At 44.9% G+C, this 26980-nt stretch overlaps 1 protein-coding gene across 1 annotated transcript in view; it reads left to right on the plus strand.

Annotated features, from left to right (window-relative positions):
- The window catches only part of odad3 (outer dynein arm docking complex subunit 3), a 41201-nt gene extending 38164 nt beyond the window's left edge, over nucleotides 1-3037 (plus strand). The window contains exon 13 of the mRNA XM_078531231.1: nucleotides 2869-3037. Coding sequence (XP_078387357.1) covers nucleotides 2869-3026 — 158 coding nt within the window. The 3' untranslated portion in view covers nucleotides 3027-3037. The remainder of the gene's footprint in view (nucleotides 1-2868) is intronic.
- The last annotated feature ends 23943 nt before the right edge of the window (nucleotides 3038-26980 follow it).

Below are 26980 nucleotides of genomic sequence, written 5' to 3' on the forward strand. Positions count from 1 at the left end.
GCGATGATTGGGTTCTCTCTTGTTGGAGATGGTCATTGCCTGACACTTGTGAGACGCAAATATTACTTGCCACTTGTCAGCCCAAGCTTGGATATTGTCCAGGTCTTGCTGCATTTGGAAATGGACTGCTTCAGTATCTGAGGAGTCGCGAATGGTGCTGAACATTGTGCAATCACCAGCGAACATCCCCACTTCCGACCTTCTGTTGGAAGGAAGGTCATTGATGAAGCCGTGAAGATGGTTGGGCCTAAGACACTACCCAGAGGAACTCCTGCAGTGATGTCCTGGAGCCGAGATGACTGACGTCCAACCACAACCATCTTCCTTTCTGCTCGGTATGACTCCAACCAGCGGAGAGTTTTCCCGCTGATTCCCATTGACTTCGGTTTTGCTAGGGCTCCTTGATGCCACACTCAGTCAAATGCGGCCTTGATGTCAAGGGCAGTCACTCTCACCTCACCTCGGGAGTTCAGCTCTTTTGTCCATGTTTGAACCAAGCCAGTAATGAGGTCAGGAGCTGAGTGGCCCTGGTGGAACCCAAACTGGGCGTCAGTGAGCAGGTTATTGATAAGCAAGTGCCGGTTGATAGCACTGTTGATGACCCCTTCCATTACTTTACTGATGATTGAGAGTAGATTGATAGGGCAGTAATTGGCAGGGTGAGATTTGTTCTGCTGTTTATGTACAGGGCACACCTGGGCAATTTTCCACATAGTGGGGTAAATGCCAGTGATGTAGCTGTATTGGAACAGTTTGGCTAGGGCGCGGCAAGTTCCAGAGCACAAGTCTTCAGTGCTATTGCTGGAATATTGTCAGGGCCCATAGCCTTTGCAGAATCCAGTGCCTTCAGCTGTTTCTTGAAATCATGAGTGAATTGAATTGGCTGAAGCCTGGCATCTGTATTACTTCAGACCTCCGGAGGAGGCCAAAATAGATCATCCACTTGGCACTTCTGGTTGAAGATTGTTGCGAATACTTCAGTCTTATCTTTTGCGCTGCTGTGCTGGGCTCCTCCATCATTGAGGTTGGGGATATTTGTGGAGCCTCCTCCTCCAGTGAGTTGTTTAATTGTCCACCATAGTTCACGACTGGATGTGGCAGGCCTGCAGAGCTTAGGTCTGACTCGTTGGTTGTGGGATCGCTTAGCTCTGTCTATCACTTGCTGCTTATGCTGTTTGGCATGCAAGTAGTCCTGTGTTGTAGCTTCACCAGGTTGACACCTCATTTTTAGGTATGCCTGGTGCTGCTCCTGACATGCCCTCCTATACTCTTCATTGATTGGCTGGCAAGTGGTGTTGTCATGGAGAATGCACCAATGTTGGTGACTGACAGTTAACTTCCAAGCATTGTTTGAAATTTAAACCAGGCATATTGACCCTGATTGGTCAATGCGTTGCCCTGAGGAATGAGTCAGCGAATGGCTGTCACATTTTATTTAGCTGAAAAAGGCGCAATGTGTGTACTTGTTCTTTCTGTCTGCAAAGAACAGGGCCCTGTGTATTAACATATGTAGCTTCCAGTACATGCGAATGTACCACATTGTGAGCCAAACTGACCATCTTAAATTGATTGTCAGCGTAATTCTTAACACACTGAGGATTATTTCGTAAATATAAAAGCAAAATGCTGCAGATGCTAGACATCTGAAACAAAAACAGAAAACGCTGGAAAAACTCAGCAGGTCTAGCAGCATCTGTGGAGAGAGAAACAGATTTAATGTTTTGAGTCCGTATGACCCTTCTTCACAGCCACCCGTCCCAACTGCTGCTTCAGCCTGTGCCAAACCGCCCCCCCCGCCCCCGCCACACCTCCACCCCGACTCTGCAATCCAGACCCAGGGATGAAAATCTGGGTCTATGTCTTTATCATGGTGACTAGAACTAAATTGTTTACCACAATTTGTGCCACTAATTTATCTATCTTACTGCAGATGTTTTGCATGTTCAGATTAAGAGCCTTTAATTTCTTTTTTTACTGTTTTTCCCTGCCTGGACCTTACTCAATGCTGCACAATTACTGTTAAATTCTCTGTCCCTTCCTATCCCCCTCTGCTTTTCTTTAACCACACTCCCCTTTTCACTGTTTAAAATTTTATGTTTCTGGGGTAATTTCCAGGAGTGGCCACGACAGGCTCCATACTGTGTGCCCACATCCCTTCAATTGGTCTGCCCCCGACAGTGCATGTAACCTGTGTGCCCTCCCCCACTGTGAAACTATCAACACCCCTTGTTAGTAAGCTCTTACTGAGCTCTCCAAGAACCTTTATTGGCCTTAATGGGAGTATCAGGTGGGATCTCACCCTACTGCACCCCTCCCCCACCCAAATCTCCTGAACATACTAGGTGAGTTGGCACAGAGAGAGGATAAGGTCAAAGGATGGTGAGGAAATGAGTTGGCACTAAGTTGGCATATAGGGTATGGGACAATGGGGTTGGGTAGAGGGGTATTAAGTTGGCATAAGGGTGTGTGGGGCCATGCGGTGCTGAGAACAGCATTGCCAAACCAGCACACTGGCCAATGCCAGTATTTTCCGGCCCTGTCCGTCTCCGTTCCTGCCCCACTAGAATGTGAGAATCTAGCCCCTAGTGTCAGCAGAAATGGCTCCCTAGATGAATGACTGGAAGTAAGAGTATCAATAAACAAATCACAGGAACCTGTGATTCTGTGAATAAGATTGGGAGCAGTGAGTTCAAGTAGGCATTAACAGAAATCAGACTAAGAGTATATCTCTGTGTGCGTGTGTGTGCCTCTCTCTCTCTGCCTCCCTATCTCTCTGTCTCTGTCTCCTTTGTATGTCGCTGTCCTGCATTCTTTCTTTACCCAACGTCCCCCTCTCCAGTGATGGGTAATTGAGTTTTCTGATTGCAGACGATGATGACGATGATCATGACGATGATGATGACGACAGCAGTGATGATAGTGGTGACATCATCACAAGAGCAGTACTGAAGCAACAATCACAGCAGATTGTTGACTGGAAAACCAAGAGGAAGTCTCGGCCCAAGAGGAAGAAGGTGAAGCACTGATCGATTCAGGATGAAAGCCCACTTGGTGTCTCCATCTTTGTCCACTAGTCTTGTTATGCCTCTGGGCTCTCAGGTTTTATAATCATTAGTACGTAACAAATAAATAAGTGTTGGGGAGAGGGGTGGAGTGAGCAAGAGCGAGGGAACTATTTAAATCCATTCATTTTTTGAGCAAGTAAATTGCTATCTGGTTGTAATCTAGTGTGTGATTGAAGTTAGCAGTAGATTAGAATATTTCTCCAGAGTAAAGGAATTTCACATAGAAGATTCCTGTTCTCCAATCCAGACCAGGCCACACACCGAAAAATACCAATTCCAGACAATAACAGAGATTCTATAAATTCAAAGCAGGTCTGTCAGTATCTGATCGAGAAAAGGCAGTTTGATGTTTTGGAGATCTTTGGTCAGAGGCTAATGGACCTGCTGTACGTTTGGCTCCAAGTCTTAGGCCTCTGTAAGAACATTAAAAGATGGGTAGATCAGGTACTATTTCTGTCGCAAACAAACCCAAACAAACAAAATAGGGAACTCTTGCTAAAACTATACAAGGCACTAGTTAGACCACACCTAGAATACTGTGAACAATTTTGGTCCCTTATCTAAGGAAAGGTATACTGGAATTGGAGGCAGTCCAGAGAAAGTTTACTAGGTTGATCCCGGGTATGGAGGGATTTTCTTATGAGGCAAGGTTGAGTAGGTTGGGCCTGTACTTATTGGAATTTCGAAGAATTAGAGGCGACCTTATTGAAACATATAAGATTTTTAGGGGGCTTGACAGGGTAGATGCTGAGAGGTTGTTTCCTCTTGTGGGAGAGGTTAGGACCAGAGGGCATAATCTCAGAGTAAAGGGTTGCCCATTTAAGACAGAGATGAGGAGGAGTTTCTTCTCTCAGAGGGTAGTGAATCTGTGGAATTCTCTACCGCAGAGGGCTGTAGAAACAGGGTCATTAAGTATATTCAAGGTTGAGATAGACAGATTTTTAATCAGTAAGGGAATCAAGGCTTATGGGGAAAAGGCAGGAAAGTGGAGTTGAAGATTATCAGATCAGCCATGATGTCATTGAATGGCAGAGCAGACTCGATAGGCCGAATGGCCAACTTCTGGTTCTACTTCTTATGGTCTAAACCTTAGGAATGGTTGAAAACTGATATTTGTAATTGATTAACCCTAACTCCCCTATGACTTATTGAGTAAAAGCTTTGCTAGATGTGGTGCAGGATCCAACAGTTAATCTATGCTGAGTTAATTGATCTCACCTGGGGCAGCAGGACTAACATATACTGAGCTCAGCATCTCTGGGTGGGAGAGGAGTAATTCAGCAAGTCTTGTTGCTCACTATTATCCAGTGCTATCTGCTGGAATATGTCTAGATACTGGATGAAGACAACCTTGGGTTAGGCTGTGATGGGACCAGTGACCAGATAAGCTGCTGGTATGATGTGAGATAGCATGGGCAAGGAAGTGGCGCTTATGTGGTGCCTACAGAACTGATCCCAGCAAGTGTCAGCACCATATATTGTAGAAGCAGAAGTAGGCCATTCAGCCCATTGAGTCTGCTCCACTATTCAACGAGATCACGGCTGATCTGATAATCCTCAACTCCACTTTCCTGCCTCTTCCCCATAACCCTTACCGATTAAAAATCTGTCTATCTCAGCCTTGAACATATTCAACGACCCAGCCTCTACAGCCCTCTGTAGATTGACTACCCTCAGAGAGAAGAAAATCGTTCTCGTCTCTGTTTTAAATGAGCGCCCCCTTACTCTGAGATTATGCCCTCTGGTCCTAGACTCTCCCACAAGGGGAAACAACCTCTCAGGATCTACCCAGTCAAGCCCCGTAAGAATCTTATATGTTTCAATAAGGCAGCCTCTCATTTTTCTAAACTCCAATCAGTACAGGCCCAACTCAACCTCTCCTCATAAGAAAATACCTTCATCCCCGAGATCAATCTAGTGAACCTTCTCTGGACTGTCTCCAATGCCAGTATATCTCTCCTTAGATAAGGGGACCAAAATTGTTCACAGTATTCTAGGTGTGGTCTAACTAGTGCTTAAGTAATCCTGGGACAGGAATCATATGAACATAAGAAATAGGAGCAGGAGTAGGCCATTCGGCCCTTCAAGCCTGACCTGCCATTCAATAAGATCATGGCTGATCTACCCCAGGCCTCAGCTCCTCTTTCATGCCAGCTCCTCATAGCCCTCAACTCCCTGATAGTTCAAAAATCTATCTACCTCCTCTTCAAATACTTTCACTGATCTAGCCTCCACAGCTCTCTAGAGGGGAGAATTCCAGACATTCACTACCCTCTGAGAGAAGAAATTCCTTCGCATCTCAGTTTTAAATGAGTGTCCGTTATTCTGTAACTACATCCCCTAGTTTGAGATTCCCCCACTAGTGGAAACATCTTCTCAACATCTATCCTGTCAAGACCCCTCAGAATCAGTTTCAATAATCCTCATTCTTCTAAACTCTAATGAATAAAGGTCTAACCTGTTTAGCCATTCTTGATAAGTCAACCCCTTCATCCCAGGAATCAGCCGAGTGAATCTGTTTTGAACTGCCTCCAATGCCAGTACATCCTTTCTTAAATACAGGGACCAAAACTCTACACAGTATTCCAGGTGCAGCCTCACCAACACCCTGTACCGTTGCAACAAGACTTCCCTATTTTTAAACTCCAACCCCCTTGCAATATAGGCCAAAATTCCATTTGCCTTCTTAATTACTTGCTGCCCCTGCATACTAACTTTTTGTGTTTCATGCACAAGAACATCCAGATCCCTCTGTGCTGCACTTTCTTGGGAGTCTCTTTCCATTTAAATAATAGTCTGCCTTTTGATTTTTCCTACTAAAGTGCATGACCTCACACTTTCCTACATTAAACTCCATCTGCCAAGTTTTTGCCCACTCACTCAACCTGTCTATACCCCCTTGCAGATTCCTTATGTCCTCATCACAACATGCCCTCCCACCTATATTTGTATCATTAGCAAATTTGGATACATTACACTCTGCCCCTTCCTCCAAGTCATTAATATTGATAGTAAATAATTGAGGCCCTGGGACTGATCCTTGTGGCACTCCACTAGTTACGTCTTTCCAACCTGAAAAAGACCCATTAATCCCGACTCTCTGTCTTCTGTGTGTTAACCAATCCTCAATCCATGCTAATACATTACCCCCAATACCATGAGCTCTTATCTTGTGCAATAACCTTTTATGTGGCACCTTATCGCCTTCTGGAAATCAAAATACATGACATCTACCAGTTCCCCTTTATCAACCCTGCTTGTTATATCCTCAAAGAACTCTAGTAAATTTGTCAAACATGATTTCCCTTTCACAAAACCATGTTGACTCTGTTTGATTGCGTTAAGCTTTTCTAAATGTCCTGTTATTTCTTCCTTAATAATGGACTCTAGCATTTTCCTAATGACAGATGTTAGGCTGATTGGCCTATTGTTTCCTGCTTTTGTCTCCTTCCCTTCTTGAACAGGGGTGTCACATTAGCGGTTTTCCAATCCACTGGGACCCTCCCGAAATCCAGTGACTTCTGGAATATTTTGACCAGTGACTCCACTTCCTTTGGATACAGGCCATCAGGTCCTGGCGACTTGTCTGCCTTTAGTCCCATTAGTTTCTCAAATACTTTGTCCCTCGTGATAAAGACTGTTACAAGATCTTTCCTCCCATTAGCTCCTCGCTTATGTGATATCTTTGGAATGTTTATAGTAACTTCCACCATGAAGACCGATGCAAAATATTGGTTTAAATTATCTACCATTTCCTTGTTCCCCATTATCAATTCTCCAGTCGCATCCTCCAAGGGTCCCACTCTCACTTTAGCTACTCTCTTTTGTTTTATATACCGTAGAAGTGCTTGCTGTTTGTTTTTATATTTCTTGCCAATTTTACTTTCATAATCAATTTTCTCCCTCCTTATTATCTTTTTAGTCATCCGCTGCTGGTTCCTAAAAAAAATTCCCAATCCTCTGGCCTACCACTAGTTTTCGCCGCTTTGTATGCCTTAGTTTTTGATTGGATATTCTCCTTGTTAACCGTGGGTGGTTCGTTTTTCTCATCGAATCCTTCTTTTTGACTGGGATAAATTTTTGTTGAGCATTATGAAATATCTGCTTAAATGTCTGCCACTGCTCAACAACTGACCTTCCCCTTAGTCTATTTTCCCTGCCCACTTTAGACAACTCTTTCTTCAGACCTCTGTAATTGCCCTTATTTAAGTTGAAGACACTGGTTTGAGATCCCAGTTGCTCGCCCTCGAACTGAATTTGAAATTCTATCATGTTGTGATTGCTACCTCCTGGATGATCCTTAACCACGAGATTTCTTATTAATCCTAACTCATTACACATTACTAGATCTAAAAAAGCCTGTTCCTGGGTAGGTTCTGCAACGTATTGTTCTAAAAACAATCCCTGATGCACTTTACAAATCCTCCATATTGCCCCTGCCAATCTGATTTGTTCAGTCAATATGCAGATTAAAATCACCCATGAAAATTGTAGCACCTTTCTTACACACCTCCATTATTTCCCGATTTATACTTTGTCCTACAGTGAGGCAACTCTTCTGGGGCCTATAGACGACTCCAACCCGTGACTTCTTCCCCTTGCTATTCCTTATTTCCATCCAAACTGATTCCACATCACAATCTATTGCACCTATATCACTACTCACCACCGCACTGATACCTTCCTTTATTAACAAAGCCACCCCACCTCCTTTTTCTTTTTGTCTATTTTTCCAGAACGTCTAATACCCATGAATATTGAGTTCTTAGTCTTGGTCACCCTGCAACCACGTCTCTGTAATAGTTATCAAGTCATATCCATTTATTTCTACTTGTGCCCTCAACTCATCTATCTTGTTACAAATGCTGCGTGCATTCAGTTAAAGAGCCTTAAGTTTTGACTTTTTACCATTATTACTCATTCTGGTTCTAATTTCAGCTGCATTCTTCTGCTTATATTTTCTGCCCCTTCCTGTCACACTTTGATTATCGTTTGCCTCTTCACTACCCTACACCTCTGCTCTCTTGTTTATTTTTAATTTTCTAAACTTCCCTTCAATTGAACCCTCCCTCCCACTAATTAGTTTAAAGCCCTATCTACAACCCTAGTTATACGATTCGCCAGGACACTGGTCCCAGCCTGGTTCAAATGAAGCCCATCCTATCGGAACAGCTCCCTCCTTCCCCAGTACTGGTGCCAGGGCCCCATGAATCGGAATCCATTTCTTCCACACAAATATTTGAGACACGCATTTACTTCTCTAATCTTATTTACCCTACGCCAATTTGCACGTGGCTCAGGTAGTAATCCGGAGATTATTACCTTTGTGGTTCTACTTTTTAATTTAGCCCCGAGCTGCTCGTAGTCCCTCAGAAGAACCTCTTTCCTCATCCTACCTATGTCGTTGGTACCTATGTGGACCACGACAACTGGATCCTTCCCCTCCCACTCCAATTCCTCTCCAGCCCAGAAGAGATTTCCTTAACCTTGGCACAAGGTAGGCAACACAGCCTTTGGGACTCTCTGTCTTTGCTGCAGAGAACAGTATCTATTTCACTAACTATGCTATCCCCTATTACTCCTATATTTCTCTTTTCTTCCCCCACTTGAAAGGCACTCTGTACCATGGTGCTGTGGTCAGTTTGCTCGCCCTCCCTGCAGTCTGTGCCCTCGTCCACACCGGGAGCAAGAACCTCAAACCTATTGGACAAGGGCACTAGCTAAGGCTCCTCCAAAGCTAAATTCTGGATCCCCATACCTGTCTCACTCACAGTCACACCCTCCTGTCCCTGACCAAGGTCCAAATTTGATGTAATTAATCTAAGGGGTGTGACTGCCTCCTAAAACACAGGGTCCAGGTAACTCTTCCCACTCCCCGATATGTCGCAGTGTCCACAGCTTGGACTCCAGCTCATCAACTCTGAGCTGAAGTTCCTCGAACGGCCAACACTTGCTACAGATGTGGCCACCGTCGATCGCACCGGCGTCCACCAGTTCCCACATACTACAGCTGCAACACATCACCTGCCCAACCATCTCTATTCTAATTAATTAATTAATTTGCGTGTTAAATATTTTAAAAGTGAATTTCTTAACTGCACTCTTCAGCTGTAATAACGTCTCCTGATTTAAACCACTTGGCCAAGCAAAAGAAACACGGAAGAGATATTCACCAATCACCCACCTGTTTTCCTGCTCTGACTTCAGCTCTGACAGGTAGAAACAGGTTGAAGGGGCTCTCTGCCGCCGGTTTTTATCTCCCGCCGCCGCTGCCCTTCTCACTCAGGTCAGCTCTCTGTGTGCTCCTAACTCTCCTCTCACTGTTTTAAACTGTAGAAATCCCGGCTCTCCTCTAGCTGTTTTAAACTTTGAAAATCCCACTCTCCTCTCGCTGTTCTAAACTGAGAAAATCCTGGCTCTCCTTTCATTGTTTTAAACTGTAGAAATCCTGGCTCTCCTCTTGCTGTTTTAAACTGTGGAAATCCCACTCTCCCCTCACTGTTTTAAACTGTGGAAATCCCAGCTCTCGTCTCGCTGTTCTAAACTGTGAAAATCACGGCTCTTCCCTCGCTGTTGTAAACTGTAAAACTCCCTCAGTCACCAATCTCCAACTGAAGCTCTCTACTGCAGCCAAACACAGCATTCCAGTGCAGACACACCTGTGGTGAGTAGTAAAAAAAATTGCATTAGATAATAAATAACCTCAGGTCCTAGTTTTACTGAAACCTTTGTTCAAAGTTTGTCCAGAGAGCCTGATCAGCTCAACCAAAAGTTGGGCTTGACACACAGGAAAATATTAGCCGATGATACATATGACAAGGCTTGGGCTGGGGTCCTCAAGGGTAGGGAGGTAGTAAAGGTAATGCAGTAAAGACTCCCAGCCCTGTCCCAACCCTAGTACAGCCTTTTGAGAAGCCTCATAGTAAAACATTTAAACATTTGATAGTGCTCATATTCTACTGAAAGTAACATTGCAAGGGACTCTTCAGCCATTTAATTGTATGTGGACCTTGTGCCTGATCCCTTAGCTCAGCTATTAGATATGGAACTCTGTCCTGATTTTCTTGGTGAACTGTTTGTGCAGGAGCTTTTTTTATTCTAGCACATGAAACATTTTTAATTGTATTTTCCATGTTTGGTAAAATTAAATTAGACCCAGAACCTAAACAGTGATGGTTCATTTTTTGAGTGTATTACACTAGGCACATCTCATGGTTGAACTGTGACACTCATGGCCTTTCCAATGACTTAAATACAGGTAATTGGAAACCAACCAAGCTGAAGGGAATCTTTTAACTCTGCTAGTTTATACCTGATGGGAGACCATTCATTGGGGCTGCAGCTCACTTTATTCATTCACAGGGACATTATGCACAAACTCACTGACAGACAGCTAATGCATCATTAACTTCCTCGTCAGTGTCAATTGTGGCCCAGTGGGTAATATCTTTGAGGCATAAGGTTGTGTATTCAAATTCACACACCTAGCATAGTACCAAGAAGTGCTGCATACTGAGATGCCAGTGAATGTGCGATGGGCTTGTGAGTTTAGAGTGATGAGATGGTTGCCTTACCCTGGTGGCACGGATGAGATCATTCATCCTATTTCTGTACTGGATGGCCAACCTCTTCTGTGCAGTGTTGGCACTGACCATCACCGCCACCGCCTCCCAAGCTGGAGTGGTGACACTGGGCCTCTTGCGGTCACTGAATTGGGGGGCTGCAGTCTTCTTGCCTTTCAGGGCTATGTCGTTCGTGCAGCAGTTCTTCTGGAAGCACTGAGAGGTATGCGTGCAGCTACACATTAAATATGGTGCCCATTGTGAGGAGGCGGCAAGGTGATGGTGTGACGGGCAAATCGGAGGCTGCCTGCCAGCAAAATGGCGTGGTTCCCGGGAATGCATGAATAATGAGGCAGGATTGGGATGATATGGCAAGAAAACCCACCATTGCGTCCAGCGGATAAAACATCCTTTTTCCGCCCATTACCACACTTGGTGCAAATCTGGGACGATTCTGCCCAATGTTTCAGGTTGATAATGACCCTTCATCAGAACCTGTCCTTTTAAAGCCAGGCCACTATTAACACTATGATTTCTCATTTAGATATCTTGCTTCCAGCTTACAGCCTTTATTTACCACACTCCATGAATTCACATGTGTGCACAATAACCCTAATTTAGACCTTATTGCATTCCCTATTACTCCGACCCCATTTAATGCCTTACTAGTTCTTATAGTTGTTTGGTCATACAGAACTTGAGTAGTGCTGAAAAAAAGACATGTTGAAGTTTTTCTTCTTGTACTCATCAGGAGACTTCTCAAGAATACCAATATAAGGGGAAAACAACAATTTATACTGTACAAGAAGAGAGTCCTGATTGGTTGGCAAGTGAACTCTGATTGATATCGGCATTGCCATGGAGAATGCACCAGTCATGCTGACTGACAGTTAACTGTCAAGAATTACACCGACAACCAATTTAAGATTGTCAGTCGGGTTCGCAGTGTGGCACATTTGCGTGTACTGGAAGCTACGTATATTAATACACAGGGCCTTGTTCTTTGCAGACAGAAAGAACATGTACACACATTGCGCCTGTTTCAGCTAAACAAAATAAGTGAAAGCCATTCACTGACTCATTCCTCAGGGCAATGCCTTGACCAATCAGGGTCAAACTGCCTGGTTTAAATTTCAAACAGTGCTTTGCAGTTAACTGTCAGTCACCATCATTGATGCATTCTCCATGGCAATGCCTCCAACAATCAGAGTCCATTTGCCAACCAATCAGCACTCTTTTCTCATACAGTATAAATTGTTCTTTTCCCCTCATATTTGTATTCTTGCGAAGTGTCCTGATGAGTCCAAGATGAAAAGCTTTGACATGTCTCTTTTTCAGCAATACTGTTTCTTACTTTAGTGCTATCTGTCCCTCTTCCAATTCTTTGTGCACCTTGTTTTTATATAGGATTACATAGGATATACAGCACAGAAACAGGCCATTCATCCCAACCAGTCCATGCTGGTGTTTATTTTCTACTCGAGTCTACTCACATCTTTCCTCATCTAAATCTACCATCATAACCCTTTATTAATTTAACCCTCAAATGCAGGACTAGTTTCCCCTTAAATGCATCTATACTATTCATTTCAACCACTCCCTGTGGTAGCAAATTCCACATTCTCAGTGCTCTTTGGGTAAAGAAGTTTCTTCTGAATTCTATTTTGGATTTTTTGGTGACTATCTTATATTTATGGCCTTAAGTTATGTTCTTTCCCACAGGAACATAGGAACAGGAGTAGGCCATTCAGCCCATCGAGCCTGCTCCACTATTCAATTAGATCATGGCCAATTATCTACCTCAACATCACTTTCCCGCACTATCTCCATATCCCTTGATGACATTGTTTTGAACATGCTGAATGATTGAGTTTGCACAGCCCTCTCTGGTAGAGAATTCCAAAGATTCACCACCGTCTGAGTGAAGAAATTCCTCCTCATCTCAGTCTTAAATTGCCTTCCCTTATTCTGAGATTATGTCCCCTGGTTTTAGATTCACCAGCCAAGGGAAACATCTTATCTGCATCCACCCTGTCACGCCCTATAAGAATTTTGTAAGTTTCAATGAGGTCACCTCTCATTCTTCAGAACTCAAGGGAGTACAGACATAGTCTCCCCAGTCTTTCCTCATAAAACCCATCTCAAGGATTAATCTGGTTAACCTCTGTTGCACTCCCTCTATGGCAAGTATATCCCTCCTTAGATAAGGAGACCAAAGCTGTGCACAATACTCCAAATGTGGTCTTAACAGGGCTCTATACAACTGCAGCAAGATATCTTTACTCCTGTACTCAAATGCCCTTGCAATGAAGTCCAACATACCATTCGCCTTCCTAATTGCTTGCTGCACCTGCATGCGAACTTTTAGTGACTCATGAACAAGGACACCCAGGTTCTTTTGGACACCTGCACTTCCCAACCTCTCACCATTTAAGAAATATTCTGCCTTTCTGTTTATTCCAGCAAAATGATTAACTTCACACTTATTTACATTACATTCCATCTGCCATGTTCTGGCCCATTTACTTAGCCTATCCAAGTTTTCTTGAAGCTTCCCTGCATCCTCCTCACAATTTACGTTCCCACCCAGTTTGGTGTCATCAGCAAATTTGGAAATATTACAGTTTGTCCCCACATCCAAATCATTCATAGATTATGAACAGCTATGGACCTAGCACTGAACCTTGCAGTACCCCATGAGTAACAGCCTGCCATCCCGAGAATGATCTGTTTCTTCCTACTCTCTGCTTTCTGTATGTTAACCAATTCTCAACCCGTACCAATATATTACCCCAAATCCCATGTGCTCTAATTTTGCTTACTAGCCTCTTATGTGGGACCTTATCCAAAGCCTTCTGAAAATCCAAATACATCACATCCACTGGTTCTCCTTTATCTATGCTTGTTTTTATTCATTCGTGGGATGTGGGCATTGCTGGCTGGGCCAGCATTTATTGCTCATCCCTAATTGCCCTTGAGAAGGTGATGCCTTCTTGAACCGCTGCAGTCCATGTGGTGTAGGTACACCCACAGTGCTGTTAGGGAGGGAGTTCCAGGATTTTGACCCAGCAACAGTGAAGGAACGGCGATATATTTCCAAGTCAGGATGGTGAGTGGCTTGGAGGGGAACTTCCAGGTGGTGATGTTCCCATCTGTCTGCTGCCCTTGTCCTTCTAGATGGTAGTGGTCATGGGTTTGGAAGGTGGTGTCCAAGGAGCCTTGGTGAGTTCCTGCAGTGCATCTTGTAGATGGTACACTCAGCTGCTACTGTGCATCGGTGGTGGAGAGAGTGAATGTTTGTGGATGGGGTGCCAAACAAGCAGGCTGCTTTGTCCTGGATGGTGTCAACCTTTTTCAGTACTGTTGGAGCTGCACTTAACCTGACAAGGAGAGATTATTCCATCACATCCCTGACTTGTTTCTCGTAGGTAGTGGATTCCTAGCCTCTGACATGCTCCTGTAGCCACAGTATTTATATGGCTAGTCCAGTTCAGTTTCTGGTCGATGGTAACCCCCAGGATGTTGGTAGTGGGGATTCAGTGATGGTAATGCCATTGAATGTCAAGGAGTGATGGTTAAGTTCTCTCTTATTGGAGATGGTAATTGCCTGGCACTTGTGTGGCACAAAATTTACTTGCCATTTGTCACCTTAAGCCTGAATATTGTCGAGGTCTTGCTGCATTTGGACATGGACTGCTTCAATATCTGAGTCGTCGCAAATGATATTGAACATTGTGCAATCATCAGTGAACATCTTGTCTTCTGACCTTATGATGGAAGGAAGGTAATTGATGAAGCAGCTGAAGATGGTTGAGCCTAGGACACTGCCCTGAGGAACTCCTGCAGTGATGTCCTGGAACTGAGATGATTGACCTCCTACAACCACAACCATCTTCCTCTGTGCTAGGTATGACTCCAATCAATGGAGAGTTTTCTCCCTGATTCCCATTGACCCCCATTTTGCTGGGACTGCTTGATGCCACACTCAGTCAAACGCTGCCTTGATGTCAAGGGCAGTTACTCTCACCTCACCTCTGGAGTTTGGCTCTTTTGTCCATGTTTGAACCAAGGCTGTAATGAGGTCAGGAGCTGAATGATCCTGGCGGAACCCAAACTGGGCATCAGTGAGCAGGTTATTGCTAAGCAATTGCCACTTATTAGCACTGTTGATGACCCCTTCCATCACTTTACTGATGATTGAGAGTAGACTGATGGGGCGGTAATTGGCCGGGTTGGATTTGTCCTGCTTTTTATGTACAGGACATACCTGGGCAATTTTCCACATTGCTAGGTAGATGCCAGTGTTGTAGCTGTTCTAGAGCAGCTTGGCTAGGGGCATGGCAAGTTCTGGAGCACAAGTCTCCGGTTCTATTGCCAGAATATTATCAGTAAAGCTACAAGTAATATCCTCAAAAAACTCCAACAAGTGTGTCAAACATGACTTTTCTTTCATAAACTCATGTTGACTGCCCAGTTTTACCATTCTTTTCTTAATGTCCATTTATCACATCCTTTGTAACATATTCTAACATTTTCCCTACTACTGATGTCAAACTAACAGGTCTGTTGTTCTCCATTCTCCCTCTTCCTCCCTTCTGAAATAGTGGGGTCACATTTGCTACTTTCCAGTCCACAGGAACCTTTCCAGAATCTATTGAATTTTGAAAGATAAGCACCAATGCATCCACTATCTATTTAGCCGCCTCCTTCAACACTCTGGGATGAAGCTCATCTGGTCCAGGGGATTTATCAACCTTCAATCCAGTTAACTTTTCAAGTACTACCTCTTTACTAATACAAATTTCTTTTAGTTCCTCAGTTTCACAAGTCCCTTGGTCACCTAGTATATCTGGGAGATTTTCTGTTTCTTTCTCCATGAAGACAGACACAAAGTAACTGTTTAGTTTCTGTCTGGGGTGGCATCTGTCACTTGGTTTCAGAGTGTGGGGTGGTAAAGATACACCAGCAGCTGACAGGGTACACAATAAGCAAATTTTGGGAACCTCTGATATAAACCCTTCATAATTTTGAACACCTCTATCAAATCTCCCCTTAACCTTCGCTGCTCTAAAGAGAACAATCCCAGCCTCCCTAGTCTCTGCGCATAACTGAAATTCTTCATTTTTAAAAATCATTCATGGGATGTGAGCATCACTGACAAGGCCAGCATTTATTGCCATCCATCGCTGCCTTTGAGAAGATGGTGGTGGACTTATTTCTTGAACTGCTGCAGTCTATGTGGTGTAGGTACACCCATGGCGCTGAAAGAGAGGGAATTCCAGGATTTTGACCCAGTGACATTGAAGGAATAGTGATTTAGTTCAGTCAGGATATTGTGCAGCTTGGAGGGAATCTTGGAAGTGGTTGTTCCCAGGCAACTACTGCCCTTGTTCATCTCAGTGGTAGACATCACAGGTTTGGAAGGAATTGCTGCAGTGCATCTTACAGATGGCACACACTGTTGCCACTGTGTGCTGGTGGTGGAGGGAGTGAATGCTTAAAGTGGTGGATAGAGTGTCAATCAAGCAGGCTGCTTTGTCTTGGATGATGTTGAGCTTCTTGAGTGTTGTTGGAGCTGCACTCATCCAGGCAAGTGGGGAGTATTCCATCACACTATTGATGTGTGCCTTTGTAGATGGTGGGCAGACTTTGGAGAGTCAGAAGGTGAGTTACTCTCCACAGAATTCCCAGCCTCTGACCAGCTTTTGTAGCCACAGTATTGTGCTGGTCCAATTATGTTTCTGGTCAATGGTAACCTCCATAATGTTTATGGTGGGGATTCAGCATGGCAATGCCATTGAACACCAAGTAGAGATAGTTAGAATCTCTCTTGTTGGAGATGATAATTTTCTGGCACTTATGTGGAGTGAATGTTACTTGCCACTTATCAGCCCAAACTTCAATGTTGCCCAGGTCTTGCTGCATGTGGGCATTGACTGCTTAAGTATCTGAGGAGTTGTGATCCATGTTACTTTTCTAGTAAATCTCCTCTGCAACTTCCCCAAGACTTGGCATTCTTTCTAATGTGCAATGCCCACAATTGAATACAGTACCCCAGCTGAGGCCTAACCAACGTTTTATAAGTAACTCCCTTGCCTTTGTACTCACTGTTCCTATTTATACAGTCAATGATCTGTGTGCATTTTAATGACCTTTTCGAATTTGTCCCGCCATCTTCAAAGGTTTGAGCGTGTGAGTCCCCAGGTATCTTTGTTCCAGCTTGCTCAATAAAAACATTTATATTGCAACTTCTTATTCTGCATTCAAAAATTCATCACCTCACACTTCACTGCATTTAGTATAAATCTCCTAAGCGACTGCCCACGTTGATTCGTTCTCCAGAAGTCTTCTACCCTCCATTTCCAAGTTTTGTAGGATATACAAACTTTGAAATTTTGCCCTACATTCAGATCATTAATGTATATCGAAAAGAGCAGTGTTTCTAATGAGGAAACACTGGTGAACCACACTTTATTTCCCTCCAGTCCTAAACCAGTTGTTCACCACTGCTCTTTGTTTTCTATCTTTAATCATTTTCGACCTACGCTGTCACTACCACCGTAAGCCTACAGATTTAAATTTTGCTATAATCTCTTATGCGATGCTCACATCAACTGCACTACCCTCATCAATACATTCAGCTACTTCATTAAAAAGCTCAAATAACTTTGTCCGGCACAATTTGTCTTTAACAAATCTGTATTTGCTGTCAATTATTAACCTACATTGCCAAATGTTGTGGTTTAGTACCTTACAACTCGGAACTGTATCACTGTTCCTCCACTGTCGCTGGAGCAAAATTCTGGAACTCCCTAACAGCACTGTGCTTGTACCAGAAGGGCCACTTACCACTACATTATCAAGAGAAATTAAGGGTAGCCAAAAATGCTGGCCTTGTCGGCAACAGGCACCCCATATCTCATAAAAGAAAAAACTAAAGGCAGCGAGTGGGAGCAAAGGGTAGTTTTTCAGAGTAGCAGAAGGCGGGAAGTGTTGTTCCACAAGCACCAGTGCTGGGACCACTGCTGTTCACAACTTACATTAATGATTTGGGCGGAAATCAAAAACACAATTCCTAAATTTGCAAATGACATCAATTTGGGGGCAGGATAGTCAAAACTGAGCAAGACTGCAACAAGTTACAAGAAGTCATTAACAAACTTGAAGAATGGGAAATAATTGGCAAATAAAGTTCAACAATGAGGTAGTACATTTTGGTAGGAAGAATATTACTTGGAAACTCTTTTGAGTTACCAACAGTCACAGATTGCAACTCTTTTCGAGTACAATCACAGTTCTTGGTTTCCAGGAGTGGGACATGAACCCACAACCCTCTGATTCAAAGGCGAGGGTGCTATGAACTGAGCCACAGCTGGCAGGTGCAAGTCTGTGTGGAGTAGAACAAATACACCAATCACTAAAGGTTGCGCTACAAGTTAGCAAGGCCATTAAAGTAGCAAACCAATCACCGGATTTTATTTCTAGAGGGATATAATTGAAAAGTAGGCAACTTATACTAAACCTGTATTGAACTTTGGTTAGACCACACTTAAGAGTGCTGTGTACAGTTCTGGTTGCCATATTATAAAATGGACACAAAGGCATTGCACAGGGTGAAGAGAAGATTTCTAAAATGATACCAGAAATGTGTGGGTGTACATGTCAGGAAGGGATTGACAGGCTGGGTCTCTTTTCTCTTGAAAAAGGCTGAGTGAGGGGTAACCTAATAGAGATCTTTAAAATTATGAAAGGTTTTGATAGAGTGAATATAAATAAAGTGTTTCCTCTTGTGGGGAAGAGCATAACTAGAAGCCATAAGATAGTCACCAAGAAATCTAATAGGGAATTCAGAAGAAACTTCTTTGCCAACAAGTGAAATGAATGTGGAATTCGCTACTACATGGAGTGGTTGAAATTAATAGTATAGATACATTTAAGGAGAAACTGGACAAGCATAGGAAGGAGAAAGGAATAGAGGTTTACAAGGGTAAATTGAGATGAGAAAAGATGAGAGGAGGCTCAAGTGGACCATAAACTTTGGCATGGATTGGATGGGCTAAATGGCCTGTTTCAGTGCCATACGTCCTAAGTAACCTTATGTAACATATCCTTCTATTCCTTTCTCCTTTACATGCATCTAGCTTCCCCTTGAATGTAGCTATGTTAATTGGCTCACCTCTCCTTACACTGCCTTATCCAACACCCCCAGGACAAGGACAGCAAAGATTAGATGCAACAACAACAACTTACATTTATATAAATGCAGAGTGTACAATGGCATAAAAAGCTACTATGTCTCAAATTTCAGCTCATTAAAATCCAGATCAGACTCTACTGCTTCTCAGCTACATGTATGTCTCAGATATCATTCACTGAGATTAGCATATGTCCCACTGGTGCTTTGTTCATGTTTGTTGATGGAGGTATCAGTAGAATTTTGAGTTGCATTTCTTTGCAGCTAGAATTTAGTCAATAGAGAGAGGTATGTCCTTAGAAAATCATCATCAGGTGGGAAAGAGTTAAATGAAAAGTGTGCAGCACAAAGCTGGGAAATGACAAGATGAAGAAGTGAAAGTAAAGTGTCTGCGATACTTAAAGCACGAGTGCGTTCCAACAATCCGCATGACATTACTGAAAACCACAACTGGAAAATCACCAGCGCAATTGCTGAAAAACATGCAAGTGACTGGAACTTTCAGTCTCATTTAAGTACAGAAAGATCTGTTCAAAACACTTGCCTATGAGCTTTGGGCAGTTATTACTTCAGGGATCAGGATGTGAGTATGGCATCCATCTTGAATGGCAGACAGATATCACTTTGTGTGTTCTATTATAGAGTCATAGAGTTATACAGCACAGGAACAGGTCCTTCGGCCCATTGTGTCAGTGCCGGCCATCATGCACCTATCTATTCTAATCCCATTTTCCAGCACTTGGCCCGTAACCCTGTGTGCTATGGCATTTCAAATGCTCATCTAAATATTTCTTAAATGTTGTGAAGGTTCCTGCCTCTACCACCCCCTCAGGCAGTGAGTTCCAGATTCCAACCACCCTCTGGGTGAAAAAATCTTTCCTCAAATCCCCTCTAAACCTCCTGCCTCTTACCTTAAATCTATGCCCCCTGGTTATTGACACCTCCGTTAAGGGGAAAAGTTTCTTCCTATCTACCCTATCTATGCCCCTCATAATTTTGTATACCTCTATCAGGTCCCCCCTCAGCCTTCTCTGCTATAAGGAAAATAACCCTAGCCTATCCAGTCTCTCTTCATAGCTGAAACGCTTTAGCCCAGGCAGCATCCTGGTGAATCTCCTCTGCACCCTCTCCAGTGGAAGCACATCCTTCCTATACTGTGGCGACCAGAATCGCGCACAGTACTGCAGCTGTGGCCTAACTAGCATTTTACACAGCTCCAACATAACCTCCCTGCTCTTATATTCTATGCCTTGGCTAATAAAGGCAAGTATCCCATATGCCTTCTTAACCACCTTATCTACCTGTGCTGTTGCCTTCAGGGATCTATGGACATGTGCACCAAGGTCCCTCTGATCCTCTGTACTTCCTAGGGTCCTACCGTTCATTGTGTATTCTCTTGCACCACCTCACACTTCTCGGGATTAAATTCCATTTGCCACTGCTCTGCCCATCTTACCAGCCCAACTATATCATCCTGTAATCTAAGGCTTTCCTCCTCACTCTTTACAACACCACCAATTTTCATGTCATCTCCAAACTTATTGATCATATCTCCTGCATTCACGGCTAAATCATTAATGTACACTACAAACAGCAAGGGTCCCAGCACCAATCCCTGCGGTACACCACTCGTCACAGGCTTCCAACCACTAAACCAACCTTTGACCATCACCCTCTGCCTCCTGCCACTAAACCAATTTTGGATCCAATTTGCCAAATTGCCCTGGTTCCCATGGGCTCTTAAATTCTTGACCATTCTCCCATGTGGGACCTTGTCAAAAGCCTTAATTAGGTCCATGTCGACACGTCAACTGCACTACCCTCATCTACATAACTAGTCCATTCCACAATCAACAGCACTCAATCTCCATCACTGCATTCACACCCCAATGCTCAGTACACTCTCCATAAATGCATCCACTCCCTACTGACCATCACTCACTCTCCATCACTGCATCCCCTCCCCAATAACCAGAACCCACTCGCCATCACTGTGTCCCCTCCCAAATAACCAGCAACCACTCCCCATCACTGTGTCCCCTCCCAATAACCAGCACCCACTCCCCATCACTGCATTCACTCCCCAATCAACCATCATTCACTCTCCATCACTACATCCAATCCCCAATAACCATCACTCACTCTCCATCACTGTATTCACTCCCCAATGACCATTACTCACGCTCCATTGCAACATCCGCTCCCCAATGAAAACCACAAACTCTTGATCGATTCATTGACTCCCCAATAATCTTCACTCGCTCTCCAATACTGCTGTCACTCCCCAACAACAATCACTCACTCTCCATCACTACATTCACTCCGCAATGACCATCATTCGCTCTCCATCACTACATTCACTCCCCAATGACCATCACTCACTCTCCATCACTGCATCGACTCCACAATGACCATCACGCACTCTCCATCACTACATTCACTCCACAATGACCATCACGCACTCTCCATCAGTGCATCCACTCCGCCATGATCATCCCCCACTCTCCCTGACTGCATTCACATCCCAATCATCAGCAATCACTCTGCATCATTGCATTCACTCCCCAATAACTATCACTCACTCTCCATCACTGCATTCACTCCCCAATGACCAGCACTCAATCTCCGTCAATGCATCCACTCCCCATGACCAGAACCCGCTCCCCATCACTGCATTCACTCGGCAAAGACCACCACTCACTCTCCATCACTACATTCACTCCCCAATGACCATGACTCACTCTCCATCGCTACATTCACTCCCCAATGACCGTGACTCACGCTCTATCACTGCATCCGCACCCCAACGACCAGCACCCACTTCACATCACTGCATTCGCTCCCCAATGAGCATCACTCACTTGTCCATCGCTACATTTACTCCTCAATGACAACCACTCACTCTTGATCACTCCATCGACTCCCGAATAAACATTACTCACTCTGAATTGCTGCATTCACTCCCAAATCGTCAGCACTCACTCTGCTACACAGCATTCACTCCCTAATAACTATCACTCACTCTCCATCACTGAATTTACTCCCCAATGAAAATCACCCACTCTCCTTCACTGCATCCACTCCCCAATGAGCAGCACTCACTCTCCATCACTGCATTCACTCCCCAATGACGATCACTCACACCCCATCACTGCACCACTCCCCAATGACCATCACTCATGCTCCATCACTATATTCACTTGCAATGAACATTACTCACTCTCCATCACTGCATTCATTCCCCAATGATAAAGCCTTGCTCTCCCTGACTGCATTCTCAACCCAATGATCAGTACTCACTATGCATTCACTTCCCAATAACTATCACTCACTCTCCATCACTGCAACCACTGCCCCAGTGGCCATCGCTCACTCCCCATAACTGCATTCACTCCCCAATGCCCAGCACTCACTCTCCATTACTGTAATCACTTCCGAATGCCCATCGCTCACTTTCCATCAGTGCATCCATACCCCATTTTCCCTGATAGCATTCACTCCCAAATCATCAGCACTCGCTCTGCATCATGGCATTCACTCCCCAATAACCATCACTCACTCTCCATCACTGCATTCACTCCCCAATGACCAGCATTCACTCTCCATCACTGCATCAACTCATCAATGACCATCACTCAGTCTCCATCACTGCATCAACTCATCAATGACCATCACTCAGTCTCCATCACTGCATCAACTCATCAATGACCATCACTCAGTCTCCATCACTGCATTCACTCCCCAATAACTATCGCTCACTCTCCATCACTGCATCAACTCATCAATGACCAGCATTCACTCTCCATCACTGCATCCACTCCCCAATAACTATCGCTCACTCTCCATCACTGCATCAACTCATCAATGACCAGCATTCACTCTCCATCACTGCATCCACTCCCTAATAACTATCGCTCACTCTCCATCAGTGCATCCCCTCTCCAATGACCATCAGTCACTATCAGTGCATCCGCCCCCGAATGACCAGCACCCACTCCCCATCTTCTGCATTCACTTCTCAATAACCATCATTCACTCTCCACCACTGCAGCCACACCCCAGCACTCAATTTCCATGACACTTTCACTCCCCAATGACCATCATTCACTCTCCATCACAGCATTCACTCCCCAATGACCAGCGCTCACTCTCCATCACTGCGTCCACTCCCCAATCACCAACATAAAATAAAAGCAAAAAACTGCGGATGCTGGAAATACAAAACAAAAACAAAAGTAAAAATAACTGGAAAAACTCAGCAGGTCTGACAGCATCTGCGGAGAGGAACACAGCTAACGTTTCGAGTCCATATGACTCTTCAACAGAACTAAGGAAAAATAGAAGAGAGGTGAAATATAAGCTGGTTTAAGGGGGGGGGGGTGGGACAAGTAGAGCTGGATAGAGGGCCAATGATAGGTGGAGATAACCAAAAGATGTCATAGACAAAAGGACAAAGAGGTGTTGACGGTAGATATATTCGCTAAGAAATGTGCTAATAGGTGACATTTAAGAGTAGAAAGCAGGACGAGCAAGGTACAGATAGCCCTATTTGGGGTGGGGTGGGGGTAAGGGATTGAAATAGGCTAAAAGGTAGAGATAAAACAATGGATGGAAATACATTTAAAAATAATGGAAATAGGTGGGAAAAGAAAAATCTATATAAATTATTGGAAAAAAGGGGGATCAGAAAGACGTTGGGGATGGAGGAGAGAGTTCATGATCTAAAATTGTTGAACTCAATATTCATTCCGGAAGACTGTAAAGTGCCCAGTCGGAAGATGAGTTGCTGTTCCTCCAGTTTGCGTTGAGCTTCACTGGAACATTGCAGCAGGCCAAGGACGGACATGTGGGCATGAGAGCAGGGTGGAGTGTTGAAATGGCAAGCGACAGGGAGGTCTGGGACATGCTTGCGGACAGACCAAAGGTGTTCCGCAAAGCGGTCACCCAGTCTGCGTTTGGTGTCTCCAATGTAGAGGAGACCACATTGGGAGCAGCGAATGCAGTAGACTAAGTTGAGGGAAGTGCAAGTGAAATGCTGCTTCACTTGAAAGGAGTGTTTGGGCCCTTGGACGGTGTGGAGAGGGGAAGTAAAGGGGCAGGTGTTGCACCTTCTGCGGTTGCATGGGAAGGTGCCGTGGGAGGGGGTTGAGGTGTAGGGGGTGATGGAGGAGTGGACCAGGATGTCCCAGAGAGAACGATCCCTGCGGAAAGCTGCCGGTGGGTGGGGGTTGAAAGGAAGATGTGTTTGGTGGTGGCATCATTCTGGAGTTGGCGGAAATGGCAGAGGATGATCCTTTGAACACGGAGGCTGGTGGGGTGATAAGTGAGGACAAGGGGGACCCTATCATGGTTCTGGGAGAGAGAGGAAGGTGTGAGGACGGATGCACGGGAGATGGGCCGGACACGGTTGAGGGCCCTGTCAACCACCGTGGGTGGAAAAGCTCAGTTAAGGAAGAAGGAAGACATGTCAGAGGAACTGTTTTGGAAAGTGGCATCATCAGAACAGATGCAACGGAGGCGAAGGAACTGAAAGAATGGGATGGAGTCTTTACAGGAAGCGGGGTGTGAGGAGCTGTAGTCGAGGTAGCTGTGGGAGTCGGTAGACTTGTAATGAATATTGGTGTACAGTCTATCACCAGAAATTGAGACAGAGAGGTCAAGGAAGGGAAGGGAAGTGTCAGTGATGGGCCACGTGAAAATGATGGAGGGGTGGAAATTGGAAACAAAATTAATAAATTTTTCCAGATCCAGACGAGAGCATGAAGTGGCACCGAAGCAGTCATCGATGTACTGGAGAAAGAGTTGTGGGAGGGGTCCTGAGTGGGACTGCATCATTGTATTCACTCCCCAATAACCATCACTCGCTCTGCATGCTGCATTCACTGCCCAGTAACCATCACTCACGCTCCATCACTGCATTCACTTCACAATGAGCATCACTCACTCTCCATCACTGCATTTAATACCCAAGGATCAGCCCTCACTCTCCCTGACTGCATTCACTCACCAATCATCAGTACTCACCCTGCATTACTGCATTCGCTCCCCGCTAACTATCACTCGCTCTCCATCACTGCATCCACTGTCCAGTGACAATCACTCAGTCTCCATCACTGCATTCACTCCCCACTAACCATCGCTCAATCTTCATCACTGCATCCGCTCCCCAATGACCAGCATCCATTCCCCATCGCTGCATTCACTCCCCAGTGTGCATCACTAACTTCTTCATTGCTGCATCCACTCCCCAATGGCAACCACTCTCTTCATCACTTCATCGACTCCCAAATAACCATCACTCTCTCTGCATTGCTGCATTAACTCCCCAATGACCATCACACTCTCTATCACAGCATTCACTCCCCAATAACCAGCACTCACTCCCCATCACTTCATTCAATACCCACTCGCCATCGCTCACTCTATCACTGCATCCATTCCCCAATGACCAACATTCCCCCTACATCACTGCATTTACTCCCTAATGACCAGCACTCACTCGACATCACTGCATTAGCTCCCCAATGACCAGCATTCACTCTCCATCACTGCATTCACGACCCAATGACCATCACTCACTATCACTGAATTCACTCCCCACTGACCATCACTCACTCTCCATCACAGCATCCACTCTCCAATGACCAGCACTCACCCTCCATCGCTGCATTCACTCCCCAATGACCATCACTCACTCTCCATCACTGCATCCGCTACCCAATAACTATCACACTCTCCATCACTGCATTCACTCCCCAATGATCATCACTCACACTCCATCACTACATTCACTCCCCACTAACAATTATTCACCCTCCATCACTGCATCCACTCCCCAATGACGAGCACCCACTCTCTATCTCTGCAACCCCCCCCCCACAAATATCCAGCACCCACTCCCCATCCCTGCTTTCACTCCCCATTCAGAATCACTCACTTCTACATCGCTGCATCCACTCCACAATAACAACCACTCATGATCACTTCATCGACTCCCGAATAACCATCACTTGTTCTGCATTGCTGCATTCAGTCCCCAGTAACCAACACGCACTCTCCATCACTGCATTCAGTCCCCAATGACCAGCACCGACACCCCATCATTGCATCCCCTCCCCTATAACCAGCACTCACTCACTTCATTCAATCCCCTCTAGCCATCTCTCACTCCATCACTGCATTCACTTCCCAATGACCATCACTCACTCTCCATCACTGCAGCCACTTCCCAATGACCAGCACCCACTCTCCATCACTTCATTCAATCCCCACTAGCCATCTCTCACTCCCCATCACTGCATTCGCTCCCCAATGACCAGCACCCACTCCTCATCACTGCATTCACTCCCCAATGACCATCACTCACTCTCCATCACTTCATTCAATCCCCACTAGCCATCTCACTCCCCATCACTGCATTCACTCCCCAATGACTATCACTCACTCTCCATTACTGCATCCACTCCCCTATAACTACCAATCACTCTCCATCACTCACTCCCCATCATTGCATACACTCCTCAAAGACCAGCATTCACTCTCCATCACTGCATTCACTCCCCAATGCCCAGCACTCACTCTCAATCATGGCATTCACTCCTCACTGGCCAGCACCTACACTCCATCACTACATTCAGTCGTCAATGACCAGCACTCACTCTCCAGCACTGCATTCACTCCTCAGTGAACGTGACTCACTGCCCATCATTGCATCCACTCCCCAATAACTATCACATTCTCCATCACTGCATTCACTCCTCAATTACCAGCATTCAGTCTCCATCACTGCATCCACTTACCAATGACCATCACTCACTCTCCATCACTGCATTCACTCCCCAATGACCATCACACTCTCCCCATCACTGCATCCACTCCCCAATGACCATCACTCACTCTCCATCACTACATTCAATTCCCAATGAACAGCATTCATTCTCAATCACTGCATTCACTCCCCAATGATCAGCACACACTCTCCATTACTGCGTCCTCTCCCCAGTGACCAGAACTCACTCTTCATCACTGCATCCAATCCCCAATGCCCAGCATTCACTCCTCAATACTGCATTCACTCCCCAATAACTATCACTCACTCTCCATCACTGCATTCACTCCCCAATAACTGTCACTCATTCTCTATCACTGCATCCTCTCCC

This window comes from Cetorhinus maximus, chromosome 28 (assembly GCF_964194155.1).
Source record: "Cetorhinus maximus chromosome 28, sCetMax3.hap1.1, whole genome shotgun sequence".
Taxonomy (NCBI): Eukaryota; Metazoa; Chordata; class Chondrichthyes; order Lamniformes; family Cetorhinidae; genus Cetorhinus; species Cetorhinus maximus.